Source organism: Megascapheus bottae, chromosome 31, assembly GCF_031878675.1.
Source record: "Megascapheus bottae isolate mThoBot1 chromosome 31, mThoBot2.hap1, whole genome shotgun sequence".
NCBI lineage: Eukaryota > Metazoa > Chordata > Mammalia > Rodentia > Geomyidae > Megascapheus > Megascapheus bottae.
In genome coordinates, this window is record NC_143539.1 from 6,122,079 (window position 1) to 6,136,461 (window position 14,383).

At 52.6% G+C, this 14,383-nt stretch overlaps 1 protein-coding gene across 1 annotated transcript; it reads right to left on the bottom strand.

Annotated features, from left to right (window-relative positions):
• Nucleotides 1–117: 117 nt before the first annotated feature.
• Nucleotides 118–14,266, bottom strand: Coq8b (coenzyme Q8B). Its single transcript, XM_090322291.1, has 15 exons — nucleotides 14,071–14,266; nucleotides 11,824–11,928; nucleotides 11,574–11,693; nucleotides 11,350–11,416; nucleotides 9,498–9,575; nucleotides 8,350–8,472; nucleotides 8,132–8,217; nucleotides 6,550–6,690; nucleotides 6,377–6,458; nucleotides 5,767–5,860; nucleotides 4,999–5,140; nucleotides 4,783–4,890; nucleotides 3,767–3,832; nucleotides 1,474–1,560; nucleotides 118–780 (listed from the first exon to the last, which is right to left on the bottom strand). Exons 2-15 carry the CDS (start codon nucleotides 11,923–11,925, stop codon nucleotides 484–486), a joined length of 1,593 nt encoding a protein of 530 aa, XP_090178417.1. The 5' UTR covers nucleotides 11,926–11,928; nucleotides 14,071–14,266; the 3' UTR covers nucleotides 118–483.
• Between the last annotated feature and the right edge of the window lie 117 nt (nucleotides 14,267–14,383).

The window sequence follows — 14,383 nt, forward strand, 5'->3', positions numbered from 1 at the left end:
CACCTGGAGGCCTCCCGCGAGCTCCTCCCCCTTCAGTGGAGAGAGAAAGAGCTGGGGGAAGAGGCGGGGCGCTTTTATTCGGAGGGAGGGTGCGGACCCCCCATCCCACCCCCCGGTACACAGGCTGGAGCCCCGGGTGAGAGCAGCTGGAGGAGTTTGGGAGGCTAAGGTGAGGGGTTTGTCTGCCACCCCCATCTCCCCTTTCCACACGGGATGGTGGGAGAGGTGGCACGCAGCGGGTCCTAGGGCTCCCTCAGCTGGAGGCAGAAATCCCTGGCTTAGAGCTCCGGATGCCAACTTTGGAGTGGGAGAAGCTAATTTGGGTGTTCTCTAGCCCCCAAGTTCCTGAGCTCCATGGCCAAGAGGGGTGTGTGTTGGGGGTGTCCTTTGACCAGGACAGGGGTGACCCCACGATGACACCTGCTATTCTCCATGCTTTGACAGCATGGAGGCTGTCAAGGATGCAAAGGGAGGTCTGCTCTGTCAGGAAGCCTGGGGCAGAGCGGGGTGCCTGGCCCAGTAGCGGTGGTAGATGTCTTCGAAGAGGTCCCGGCAGGCGACGTGGGCTTGGAGGCGGGAGCAGGCCAGGAAGGCCCCTGCCAGCTTGCGGTGCAGGGCATAGGTTTCTTCTGGTGGTGGTCGCAGCCGGTGCTGCAGGAGCACGGGGATGAGACTCTGGATGCGGTGTGCAGTGTCACCTGCCCCAAAATTGTAGGGGCCGGGGGCAGCAAAGGGCTCTCCCAGGATCATCACTGCTTCCACATGGGCGTCCGAGAATGCCTAGGAGTGGGGCCACATGAGCAGAGGGAGATGAGAGCCCCACATTTATGAGAAAAGAGAGCCCTCAATTCTCTGGAGTCTCTAGTAGAAATACCAGACCCTAACTTCCCTGAAGAGTGCACCCCAAGTACACAGTAACCTGTCCCTACACAAACCCACACAAAAATAAAACCAACTCCCCCCCCCAAAACAAAACTGGTTTCCTCCCAGAACTTCTTTATAAGGGTCTTACAGACCTTCCTGGTCCGGCTGGCTTTGAAACACCATCCTCAGATCTCAGCCTCCTTTTCCTTTTTGCCAGTCATGTAGTTTGAACTCAGGGCATGGGCTCTGTCCTTGAGCTTTCTCAAGGTTAACACTCTATCACGTGAGCCGCAGCACCACTTCTAGCTTTTTCTAAGTATCTGGTACCAAGGAATCGAACCCAGGTCTTCATGCATACTAGGCAAGCACTCTACCACTAGGCCAAACTCCAGACCCTATCTTGGGCTCCTAAGTAGCTAGGATTACAGATATGAGCCACCAGCACCCGGCCCTGCCCTGTGGTTTTTGAGCAGTCAGACGGTGTCCTTAACACCTCCCCAGGCCCACTTCTCCAGGGTAGAAATACACCCTCCCTAGTGGACAGGAGGCTCCCAGCTGTTGCTCCCCAAAAATGTCCCCATCCACCCTTATTCCTCAATGTCTCCTAACCTTTGTTTCAAAGCCTGTGAGGAATTTTAGGTCCCGGGATTTCTGCAGGACACGGTCTCTGTCTCCATCAGCTGCAGCCTTCACCACCTGGACAGATGGATGTTAGGGAGCCTAAGACCAATGTAGGGGCCAAGGAAGGTTTTAGATCAAAGGAAACACCTGGGCTCTGGCACCACTTGTAACGAAGCATGAGGGAGGCAGAGGTAGAAGAGAACTCCAGGCCAGCTTGGAACAGTGAGACTGTCATCCACAGGAGTCTGGCAGGTGCACAGGTCCATACACAACCCGTCAAGGATGTGGCACAGGGCTCCCAGCTGGGTTCAGGTGCCCAGGGCACAGGGCCCTGGTGCTCAATATGCTCTGGGAAGCCCTGGCTTGAGCAAAGTAGAGTGTGTGGCGCTGAGCCCCTCTCCCGCCTGGAGGAGGGAGGCTGGCTCTGGGATCAGGGGCCAGGCAAGCCACCCACATTGCCTGTGAGCTTCTGCTTTCCTGTGGAGAAGCCTGGATCAGGAGTTTTCTGGTCCTGGGGTGATGAAGGCACACTCGATATAGGCCTGTGTGCAAGGAAGCATCGCAGACAGCTCAAGCTGTTCCTCTTATTATAGGATGGGAAGACACAGGCTCCGTGTGGCACTGGGTCCCCACTGTGTGGTCCTTTCTTGAGGGGAGGGTGAGGCCAGGATGAATCCAGCATTCTATTCCATCTCAGCATCCTGCATGACACCCCCCCCCCCACCTGTGCCTGTCTGGCCATCTGTTAGGCCTTGGTCTCCTGAGGCCCATGTGACTGGGCATTTTTTAAACTGGAAAAGGCTAAAGAGGTCTGGGGGTTGTTGATGGGTGGCCCTGACTTTGTGTGGCCTGCAGAGGAGGCCCAAGGGACTATTTGGGGGAGGGGCAGGGAAGAAAGCTCTCCCTACCCACGAGTAGCTTATCCGCTTGTGGAGTATCCACTAACTATCCCAGTGCCACCCAGTGCATTTCTCCACAGCTTCTGGGCTCCAGACCTCCAATTTTAGAGGCCAGTGGCTATTCAGAGGGGTTTCTTTTCTTCCTTTCAATCCCCCTCCCTTCCTTCCTTTTTTTTTTCCAATACTGTATTGAGGATTGAATCCAGAGCCTTACACTTAAGCATTTGCTAAGCGGGCACTCTACTATTTCAGCCACACAATCTGTTTTTACTTCAGTTATTGTTCAGATAAGTTCTTAGGATATTGCCTAGGGCAGGCCTTAGCTCCCCTCTTCCTCCTACAGCCTCCAGCACCGCTGTGATTACAGGCTGTCTTCCCACCAGGCCAGGACTATATCTTTCTAGATCTAATCCTTTGTGTTGCTTTCCCAGAACTCCAAACAAAGTTCTGACGTCTGGAGCCCGAAGTGATTTTGGCTCTGCGGGCAGCTACCTGTCCACTGAAATCAGGGGACTCCCCATTTAGCCCCACTAGAGCCCACACTGTTAGGATCAACACTGACCCCCCTGGGGGCCTGTGGAGGCTCAGCATTTTGTCTAACTTCATACTAAAACAGTATCACCAGTGCACATGCACACAGGGAAGCCTGGACTGCTCTGTATCCCTTTGACCTTTGCACATGTTCTTAGCTGGAACCCCCTCTAGCCTCCTCCTGATTGGTCCACTGAACTTGTCCCAGCTCCTCCTGCAGAAAGCCTTCTTCCATCACTCCCCAGGGCAGGGCAGGCTCCTTTGGACTTAGCAATTTCCTGTTGTCTTCCAACCCCACCTTTGATCTCTCTGTTCCCCACTTCTTCTGTGAGGCCTGCCACGGACAGGCTCTGTGAAGGGAGGTCACTGGTGTGTCCTCAGTAGCATCAGGACAGGAGTGGGCATACAGTGTCAGCTAGAGGATTGGAAGACTCAGGACGGAAGTCCAGTCTCTAGATATTTGCCAGACAGTGTTTTCTGAGGTGTCTGACAGGGGAGAGGGACAGCAGAGTCGGTGAGGAAGAGCTTCCTGAGGCCAGAGCAGCCAGTAGGCACAGGTGGACACAGGCCCTGGACAGAGTGGCCATCACAGGCCCTCTGTTAGAAGGGGATGTAGTGAGGGCTGGGATGGGGCTTTGAACCCACACTCCCTAAGCGTGCCTCCTAGGCCTCTGGGGAGCTGGGGCGGACCCTCTCTAGGCCCAGGAGCCTCATCTGTAAACAACCCCGAGGAGCTGCTACCACACAGCAGAATCTGGCATACTATTATGTACTTGGTATTTATAAGTTGCTTTTAATCTGGCTATTATATCTTCTTTCTCAGTTCCAGACCTGAGGCCAGCAGGACTCACCTCGATGTAATGGTCTGTGAACTCTGTCCCAAATTCCCGGCTTGCCCCAAAGTCCAGGAGGGTCACCTGGGAATAAGGATAAATGGTAAGAAGAATGTGGGGGCCCATTCACCGCTAGATCCATTGTCTACTAGGGCAGCTTTCCTTCCTCATTCCTTAGCCTTGCTCTAGCGGTGGTCTCCACCTGGCTACCCCAGGGGCTCTCAATCTCTCGTCCCCACACTCCCTAGTCGCCCCAGCATGTCAGCTTAAAGGGTTTGGCTTTCATTTTATTTTAGTCCTACTTAGTTTTCATTCGTTCATTCACTCACTATAATGAGGTCTGGCCACGTATGTAGTTCAGGCTGGCTTTGAACTCACTATTTAGCTGAGACTGGCCTCAAACTCATGGTCCTTCTGCCTTAGACTCTGGAGTGTTTGGATTATAGATGCACACTACCATATTTTCTCTACCCTATTTTATTTTTATTGAAAAAGTGGTGAGCAGGGGGCCCTACGTTCTTTTATTATCTATTTTAGGCCCAGAAAAATCCAGAGAACAAGATACATAGAAAAGCAAATGAACACAAATCCTATCACCCAGCTGAAAATTGTATTTCACCTGGATCCCCCATATTCTCAGGATTTGTTTCTGTTTTTCCTTTTTTAGGGGCATCACTTTCCTGAAACTATTGTTAAGAATGCCCGCCCTGACCTCTTGGTGCCCAACCCAGGACCGGCTGGGGCAGGCATAGCCCTCGGGTCCCGCAGCCTCTCATATCCTCCCTCGTCTCAGCAGGCCTGAGTTTCTGCATCCGGGTACCAAGCAGATCATCAGTGAGTAACGATAAAGGAAATGACATGATGTCACTTCTGGCTGAAGCAGTTAGGCAGGGGTCTTCCTGAGTCACCACATGAGACTACCCTCACCAGCCTGATGTGTGAGTAGTAAAGCACTCCTGCTGTGAGCTACTGAAATGCTGGGGACTACATGTTACAGCAGCAACTGTACCCTAACTCCATTACAAGGGACTAACCTGGTGGCTGGAGGCATCATATAGGAAATTGGCCCAGTTGGGGTCTGTCTGCATGAATCTGAACTCAAACAGTTCCCGCAGGCACAGCCTCAGGAGCTGGAAACAAAGCTGGGGTGGGGAGAAGCCATCTCAGTGCTGTGCCCCTGCAGAGCCCCCTGACTTGAGGAAGCCTGGGCCCAGCTCAGCCCTTCCCTGTGGTCCCACAAGGCACTGTACCTGGTTCCGGAGGTCCTGGCTCAGGCCCTGGCACTGGTCCAGAGGGATGCCTGCAGCCAGCTCCATGGCCAGCACCCGCCTGGTGCACAGCTCCTTTACCACAGCTGGCACCCGGAAGAAGGGGTCATCTGCCAACAGCTGCCTGGGGCAGGAGGAAGCAGGGCGAGGGGGGCGTTATGCTTCAGAGCCAGAAGCTGGGTCTGAGGTAGCCTTCTTCCCTTCACAAAGTCCTCTTCCTCTGGGTGATGGTTGACATTGAACCAGTACCTCTGCACCACCCACTGTGCTGTACCCTTCAGCTCCGTGTTGCTGGAGACCCAGCTACCGCTTCCTACCAGAAGGACTATAGGTGGGAGCCGCCCACTGGCACGTAGCTTATTTTTTTAATCAATTTATTCTTTCTGTTATAGTGGGAATTGAATTCAGGGTCTGGTGCTTGCTAGGTAAGGTGCTCTACCACTTGAGCCACATCTCTAATTTCTTGTCGTTGTTTTTTCTCTTGTTTCAGGTACTTGGGGTCATCCACAGTCTAAAAAACATTACATGGACAATTCCAGGAAGAGATAATTGGGAGGTTTTAAATCCCTCTGAGTAGGTGATGGAATCCTAATTCTGTCATGCCTGTGCAGAGCCTGCACGTTAATCACCCGGCCAGCTCAGCTTCCAGTCTGCCTCTCATCTCGTGGTAGTCCACCACTACAGGCTCCAGGGGTGGCCTGGGCAGAGGGGGACTCCCTACACTCCAGAGTCTGTGGGAAGTCAACTCACCGGAAGTTCTGGGCACAAGCTGCCTCCCGACGGTAGTCACACTCCCAGGCCAGCTCCCGCTGCAAGCTCTGCAGGCTCTGTTCAGCAAACAAGCCTGGGGGATGGCACCAAGGTTAGCTGGGGATCGTCGCAGCCTGTCCCCCTGCCTCAGCCCCTGCTCACCGACCTCCCCATGCACAGCCCAGTCTAACTGTCTCTCTCACACCTGCGTTGACACCATCCTGCCCCACACCTGTGTTCTCTTTGGAAGTCTGTGTCCTGGACTGTCTGTCATATACACCCTGGATCCGAGACGTCACCAGCACACAATGTGACTTCCTCCCTGTCTCTGTGTGGCTCTCCGCTGGCTCCCGTAAAGCACAGCCTGTTCCGTCTGCCGCAGGCATGCATGTCTCCTGTGCCTGGAGACAAACTCACTGCACCCTCCCTGAACCCCCATTCTGCTTGCTCAGCTGCATGCCACCTGCAGGACCTCTCCCCACACTGTGCATGCTCAGTGACCATTTCTGCATGCTGTCTCTGGGCTGTCTCTGCCCACTCTGATCAGCATGCATTTATGTCACCCATGTGCACACCCCCTCCTTGGCTGGGGGCAGAGTGGGCGCCTCACCCTCGGGCAGGGCCGTGCTCATCTTCAGCACAGCCAGCAGGTTCTGCACATCACTCTGTATGCTCTGGGCGACGCCAGGGTACTGCAGGGCAGGGGGGAGGCAGCTGAGAGTCACATCTCTGGGATGGCAGGAAGCCTGCCTCCCCACCCTGCAATCCAGCCTCACCACTCACTTGAATCTTCACCGCCACCTCCGTCCCATCCCTCAGCAAGCCCTGGTGCACCTGCCCGATGGAGGCAGCGGCGAAGGGCACCTCCTCCAGGGAGGCCACCTTGGTTGGCCAGTCCTTGCCCAGCTCCTCTTCCAGAACTCTCTGTGGGGTGGCGGGAGAGGAAGTGGTCATGACAATCCCCATCATGGTCGCAGCCTGCTGAGTTCCTTTCCACTGTGTTGTGTTTGCCTCATCAACAACCCTAAGCTGAACTCCTGACTGCTACACTACTTCACAGAGGGGGAAATGGAGGCTCAGAAAAATGTCCCCTGCCAAGGTGACCAGGCGGGCTCTGGCACATGGGGAACCAAGTCCAAATCTGTATTTCTTCCTTGCCAGTACAAGTCTTGTAGAGACTTCTTGATAACCATCTTTTTTTTTTTTGGCCAGTCTTGGGGCATTATCCTTGAGCTTTCTCAAGGCTAGGGCTCTACCACTTGAGCCACAGCACCACTTCCAGCCTTTCCTATGTACAAGGTGCTGAGGAATCGAACCCTGGTCTTCGTTGCATGCTAGGCAAGCACCTTACCACCACTAGGCCAAACTCCCAGTCCCTCGATAACAATTTATTCAGGGGTGGTCCCAGTACCAAGAATTGAACTCAAGGCTTATGAGCTGTCCCTTAATGTTTTTGCTTTTGCTAAAGGCTAATGCTCTACCACCTGAGCTACCCCATGATCCCTTGTGTGCATGTGTGTGTTGGTCATGGGACTGTCTTTGAGATTCTTTTAGCCCAAGACTAGTGCTCTACTATTTGAGCCACAGTTCTATTTCTGGGTTTTTGGTAGTTTACTGGAGATAAGAGTCTCACAGACTTTCCAGCCAGCACTGGCTTCAAACCATGGTTCTCAGATTTCAATCTCTTGAGTGGCTAGGATTACAGGCATGAGCCACTGACACTCAGCTATAGTTCATTTTTTTGAGAACCGTCTCCCTGAGTCTGCCTGGCCTGGACCTCAAATCCTCCTGCTGCCCCTTCACATAGGGTGGTAAGGCCAGTTTTAAGTTCTGCATTGTAAATTATCTACTGGCCAGGCATGGTGGCTCACGCCTATAATCCTAGCTACGCAGGAGGATCAGGATTCCGGGCCAGCCCAGGCAGAAACGTCCTCGTGAGACTCTTATCTCCAATGAACCACTCAAAAACCAGAAGTAGCACTGTGGTTCAAGTGGTAGAGTGCTACCCTTGAGCACAACGAAGCTCAGGGACAGTGCCTAGAACCTGAGTTCAAGCCCCACAACCAACAACAAAAAATTACCTATGAATTTATTTCACCCTAGAACATGGGTGTGGCTACCGTTCTCTCCATTTCTCAGATGAGGAGACTGAGGCTCAGAGAGGTCCGAAGGACAGCCAGCTCTTGTGTTTTGCTGCCTAGCTAGAGCACTGAGTGACAACCGGGATTAAACCAAGCACCCAGCATCATCCCTTCATTTAACCACAGTGGGGAGAGGTGATTCTCATTTTACCGCTGGGGAAAGTGAGGCTGCCAGTCAGGCAATGAAGTGGGAAGGGGTGTCAGTAGGTGTGGAGGAGACTCACCAGCATTTGCCAGCGGGGCATGAAGTCGGCGCTCTGGCGGACCCGCTCAAAGATGCGTTGCAGCTGGGGGCTGATGAGACTGTTGTCTTAGGAGATAGTGGGGCAGGGGAATGGTGAGGGTGGAGGCAAGGGCGGGAGGGGGGGGCCACAGGAGTACCTGAAGCCAGGGTTCCTGGGTGGGTAATGTGAAGGGTCAGGGGTCAAGGATCATGCAGTACCCTGGATGCTGAGCATTTGGCCAACCTTGAGGGCGGCCCCCCGAACTGTACATAAAGTCTGCACAATCCGTTCTGCATTGGCCTCGGACAGGAAGGGGCTGGAGCTGGGCCTGGAGCCACCCTCTGGGGAGGAGAGTTAACCGTTAGCATTGCAACCAGGATAGTTTAAACCAGAAAGGCGATACGGAGAGCTGCCACAGATGGGAGTGGAGGTGGGGTGCTGGCACATGCCCTTTGGGAAGTTTCCAGAAAAGCACATGCCTTATATTTTATGCAATTCCCCTCTTAGGTGTATAGAGAAGAGAATGTTGGACTGTGTCCTCTGATATGCAAACATGACCACAGCAGCCTTGCTGGTGACAGTTCCAAATGGCAACAACCCAAAGATTGCCCATGTAACTACTTTCTTTCCTTTTCCTTCCTGGTGTGTGTTTATGTGTGTATGCCAGTACTGGGACTTGAACTAAGGGCCTGGGTGCTATCCCTTAACTTTTTCACTCAGGCCTTTTCACTCTACCACTTGATCCACAGCTTCACTTCCGGCTTACTGGTGGTTAACTGGAGATAAGAATCTCTCAGACTTTGGCCGGGAGTTTGGCCTAGTGGTTAAAGTGCCTGCCTAGCATGCACGAAGACCCGGGTTCGATTCCTCTGTACCACATACCTAGAAAAAAGCTAGAAGTGGTGCTGTGGCTCAAGTGGTAGAGCTCTAGCCTTGAGAAAGTCCAAGGACAGTGCTCAGTCCCTGAGCCTAAGCCCAGGACTGGCAAAAAAAAAAAAAAAAAGAATCTGTCAGACTTTCCTGCCAGGGCTAGCTTTAAACAGCAATCCTCAGATCTCAGCCTCCTGAGTAGCCTGGACTATCAGCCTCTAGCTTGGCTTTTCATTGAGATATCTCTCTCTGTAGCTCAGGCTGGCCTGGAACTCTTGCCTTAGACTAGAATGATGATATACTTCTATCAGTGGCTGTCCTGACAGTGGCTTAGCTCTGGTTCTGACTGCAAAGAGATGGTGCAGCTCTTAACTAATTACCATCACACTCATCTTCCACATGAGGAAACGAAGGCTCAGAGAGATGATGTCACGTACCTCAGGGCACACAACAAGGCTGGTGTCTGAATGACCACCTGGTGATATGGCTCACTCACCTGACTGAAGACTTCCTCCAGGCAGGGACTTCTTAGCCACCTCAGCCAGTGCTCCCAGCCCCAAGCCTACAGCCAGTCCTGGGGAACAAGAAAGGGTCTGGTAGTCTGGGGCCTGCTCTCTCAACCTTCTCCTCCCTCACTCTTTCAAGACTGCCTCCTAGCCCTTTGTTGCCAACATCCTATATCTGTCTCCAACTCAAGCTCTAGCTTGCTTCTTGCTTGATTTTCTTTCAAGGTGATGTGGCTTCCTTCATCTTTCTCCCCAGGACCTCATCTCCCTCTTAGCACTTCAGATTTCCGGCTACACCTCATGGTATAGCTCAAAAACACACCTGTAATCTCAGCTACTTGGGAGGTGGAAGTAAGAGGACTGTGGCTCAAGCCTGGGTTGGGCAAAGCAAGAATGAGATGAGTGGAGAAAACAAGTAAAAGAAAAGGGCCTAGGAGTGTGTCTCAAGTAGCAGAACATGTAAGACTCTGAGTTCAATTCCTAGTACCATTAAAAACAAAAATAAACACCCCTAAACTGGGCGCTGGTGACTTCCATCTATAATCCTAGCTATTCAGGAAGCTGAGATCTGAGGATGATGGTTCAAAGCCAACTGGGGCAGAAAAGCCTATGAGACACTTATCTCCAAATTACCCAGAAAACCTAAAATAGAGTTTTGGCTCAAAGTGGTAGAACACTAGCCTTGAGCAAAAGAGCTCAGGATAGTGCCCAGGCCCAGAGTTCAAGTCCCACAAAATGAGGAGAGACAGAAGTTCAAAAGGGAAAGCCAAGCACAGGTGGCTCACACATGTAGTCGTAGCTACTCTGGAGGCTGCGACCACAGTTTGGAGCCAGCCCACATAGAAGATCACAGTTCAACCAGCCCAGGCACAAAAGTCCTGGAGACTCATCTAAAATTAACCACTAGAAAACTGGAAGTAGGGCTATGGCTCAAGGGGTAGGGCAGTAGCCTTGAGCTAAAGAGCTCAGGGACAGTACCCAGACCCAAAGTTCAAGCCCCACGAGCAACAAAAAATAAAACAAAACAAAAGCTCAGGAACAGTGCCCAGGCCCTAAGTTCAAACCTCATGACCAACAAAACAACAACAAAACCCTGTCTGGTGCTGGTAGCTCATATACTTTTTTATGAAACAGTATTTTTCCTCACTTTGCAGATATACTCATATCCTCTCCTCCCCCCACCCCACTACTATTTTTTTTCTTTTTCTTTTTTTTGGTGGGTCATGTGCTTGAACTTGGCCTGGGCATTATCCCTGAACTCTTCAGCTCAAAGCTACCACCCTACCCTTGAGCCAAGCCCCACTTCCCATTTTCTAGAGGTTAATTTTAGATAAGAGTGTCTGGGCTGGCTTTGAACCTTGATCCTCAGATCTCAGCCTCCAGTGTAGCCAGGGGTGAGCCACTGCATCTGGAATTTCTTTTTTTTTTTTTTTTGAGTAGGATCTCACTTTGGCCTCCTCTCAGTGCTAGGATTATTCAGCTGGCTATCATTACACCTGGCTTTCTTTCTTTATGTTGGCTGCATGCCTGTAAATTATTGCTCGCAGGTTTGAACAATGATTCTATATACGTCATGTCACGTCTCCTAGCCTTCGTTTCCTCATGTACAGACTGGAAAGAAACTCTCATCAACCAGAAGTGGGGAGAACAAGACGTGGAGGTTTAGACAGCTCAGGCTTTCAGTAAAGTCCGTCATCGGTGCATTCCCATTTGTTTTGGTTTCTCAGGATTTTGCCTTTGTCACTTTTTCCATCTCTCCCTGCTCTGTCTCTGATTCATCCTTTGTCTTGCTTCATTGCCTCTGATTTAGGGCACAGGTTGATTCACCCCAAAGTCACCTACCCCCAAAGCTGGCCAGGCGGCTGAGGCGAGAGGCAGGCACCTTGCGTTCTCGAGAGCGATCACTCAGCTGGGAAATGGAGCAGGTCTGAGGACAGGAAGGTGGGCCCGATGCCCAGAAAAATCCAACTAACTTGCCACCACCTCCTCTTCCTCAAGACTGAGTCCCAACAGTCTTTAAGAGGAGTTGTTGGGTCGGTCAGGGAAGGGGAGGGAGCAACGGATACCTGGGGCCGAGTCATCTTCTTGGGACACACTTCTCGTGCCCTGCGAATATCCTCTTCACTCAGGCCTCTGCCAGACCCATCCTGATGAAGCTTTTGGGCCCAAGACCCCCCATGTGGTCCCTGTAAGACACATGGACTTTGACAGGAGAACAGAGGACACAAGGTCTGCTGCATGACCCCTTTCTGTCCTTTTACTCCCTGAAGGGCTCCCTCCACCTCTACCCCTAGAGGCCCCTCCCCAGCCTCTTACCCACCAGTGGGGCCTAGGCCCCAGAGCTGCACAGGGCAGCCCAACAGTCCGGCTCAGCTGTTTACAGGTCCCGCGCAGAATGCCCCCTACTTCGGGCCACATTGCCTAAGAAGAAGAGGATTATTCAGATAGGATCTGCAGGACTGGGCTCCCTCACACTGCAGTGCCCAGCATCCATCAAAGACTCTGCTAATGGAGCCCCCATCCCCCACCCCCTCATTGCTAAGACATACACAGATCCTCTAGGGATACTTCTCTACTTCCTTGAGACCCCCCCCCCATCTTGTTGCTAGGCACCCATCATTCTTCCAGTACCCCTACCCCATACACACCCCGTTACTGGGCACCTCCCCCTGTTGCTAAGCACCCACTGCTCTCAGGCGCTGGGTCCAAAAAACGTGCGGGGAGCCACCCATGCTTCCGGGAACATGTGTAGCTCGGCCCCCTCCGGTAAGCCAGCCAATGAAGGAGCAGCAGCTTGTTGATGGGCATGAATCCCAGGCCACTGGGCAAAGGGGTGGGGGGGGCGGGACTGAGACACTAGATGAAGGCTTGGGTGGGGCTTCAAAGTCAGCCTGGATTGCCGGAGCACACACATACCCCCTCATGCTCTTCCACTAACTTCCGAGTGCCTTGTCTTGGGCAGGCTTTTGCACCCACATTGTCTTTCTGGCAAGTCTGCACCACTTTTCCTTACACACTTCACAGCCCTCGGCACAAAGGCTGCACAAACATCTTGCACCTCCCTTCTTATTTTGACGCCTACCACCTTGTCTCTCCCCTGAACTCTTTCAAGTAAACATTCTCTTTGCGCATGAAACACCTCTCTCCCTTGCACAACACCCACATCTTGGCACCCAGCCTCCTTCTTCATACAGATAACCCCCCCCTTGCCTTGATGTCCAACTGTCTCTGGCTCAAATCCTTCACTCTGTGTACATAAAACTCTTCACTTGCACACCGAGCCTCTGTTCCCTCACACACCCTGCTCTCTCTGTTTTCCACCCACCTTCGGGATGGCGTGAGTGGGAGACCTCAGTTTCCTGCAGGCCTGACATTTCCCAGAACAGCCTCAGCCAAGATTCCCAGTGCTGACTCAGGAATCTTGGCATCCCAGAAAAATCAGCTCACAGCCTGGCCTGTGTGTGTGTGTGTGTGTGTGTGTGTGTGTGTGTCTGTAAAAGTGCTGTGGGCTTACTCTTTTTTCTCACCATCTGGAATAGAAACAGCTGTTTTCTATTCCAGGGAGGAATGTAGATATGTTCCTCACATCACCCAGCTGTCCTAGTCCAGCACCTCCACCCTTGCCAGGAATTGGGCCTTTCTTGGTCTCTCTCCATTCCTTTGCTGTGTGACCTCAGAAGAGTCCTAGTACTCTCTGAACCTCGGCTCCCAACTTGTACGGTGTACCAAGTAGGCCTCTGCCTGTGATTTCTCACTGGTTTATTAAAAGCTGATTCATTATAAAGCCTAGAACCTGTGACTAGTGTCTCGCTCCCCTGTCAGTGAATTTCTGTATTGAAAGCACCTAGTAATCTCCCTCCAAAGGTGAGGCTGTGACTTAAGAAGTGAAGGCAGCTTACTGCTGGGATAAAATGTAAAACATACTTATGAAAACACCCTGCAGAGCTGAGGCTGCCAGTACCAAGCCTGGCACCAAATGTTTCACATACAGAATTTACCAAATAGTGCTGAGGCCCCAAAGGCTACAGGCTGGTAGACTGGACACAAGTAAGGACAAATAAGTGTGCGTATTTGTAAAATGAGACCATGACAGCCCTTACTGGCCATTACAGACAGTAAAATAGTATTCGGGCCTGGTACAAATGACTGCTCTAGATATAATTTTTTTCTCTCTCTCTTCTTTTTGCACTGGGATGCCCTGTCATTAAGCTACATGCCCAAATCTTAGCTATTTTTTCTTTTTCTTTTCCGTTGCAAGACGGGGTTCAAACTCGGTCCCCGAGTCTCTGCTCCTTGGCTAAGATTCTACCAACTTGGCCACGCCTCCTATTCCCCCCCCCCGCCCCTTCTTTTGAGATAGTGCCGCACACACGAGATTTCTTAGGGAAATTCAGCGGGGCATAGAAAGCATTCGCTCCAGGAAACACGGCTGGGGAAGTGGCAGAGACGGGTTTCGAACCCGGGCCTGTGATCGCCCCCAAATCTTTCGGAAACATCCGTTTGGCTTCGGAATGAAGAATGGGTTGTGCGGCTGGACTCGTCCCCAGAGGCTGAACAGGTCACCTGAGGGTGCGCGGGAGGCTGGGATTCCAGGGCCCGGACCTGGGGACGGGCAGGGGTCGCGCCCGCGTCTCCGGAACTAGACCTCCACGCCGCGCAGCTCAGCCAGAAACAACATCCGGCGCGCGGAGGCCACGCCCCCCGACGCACATGGCAGGCTCGCCCTCGTCATTTCCGGTGGGCGGGACCGCGGGGCTTTTCCCTGGGAGGTGGAGTATCGGTTAACCCCTGTGTGGCTGGGCGGGCTGGAGCTCCGCGGGCCGGAACCCCGCGAGTCGGGGCTCCCCTGCCACACCCCTCACAGGATTTAAAGCCG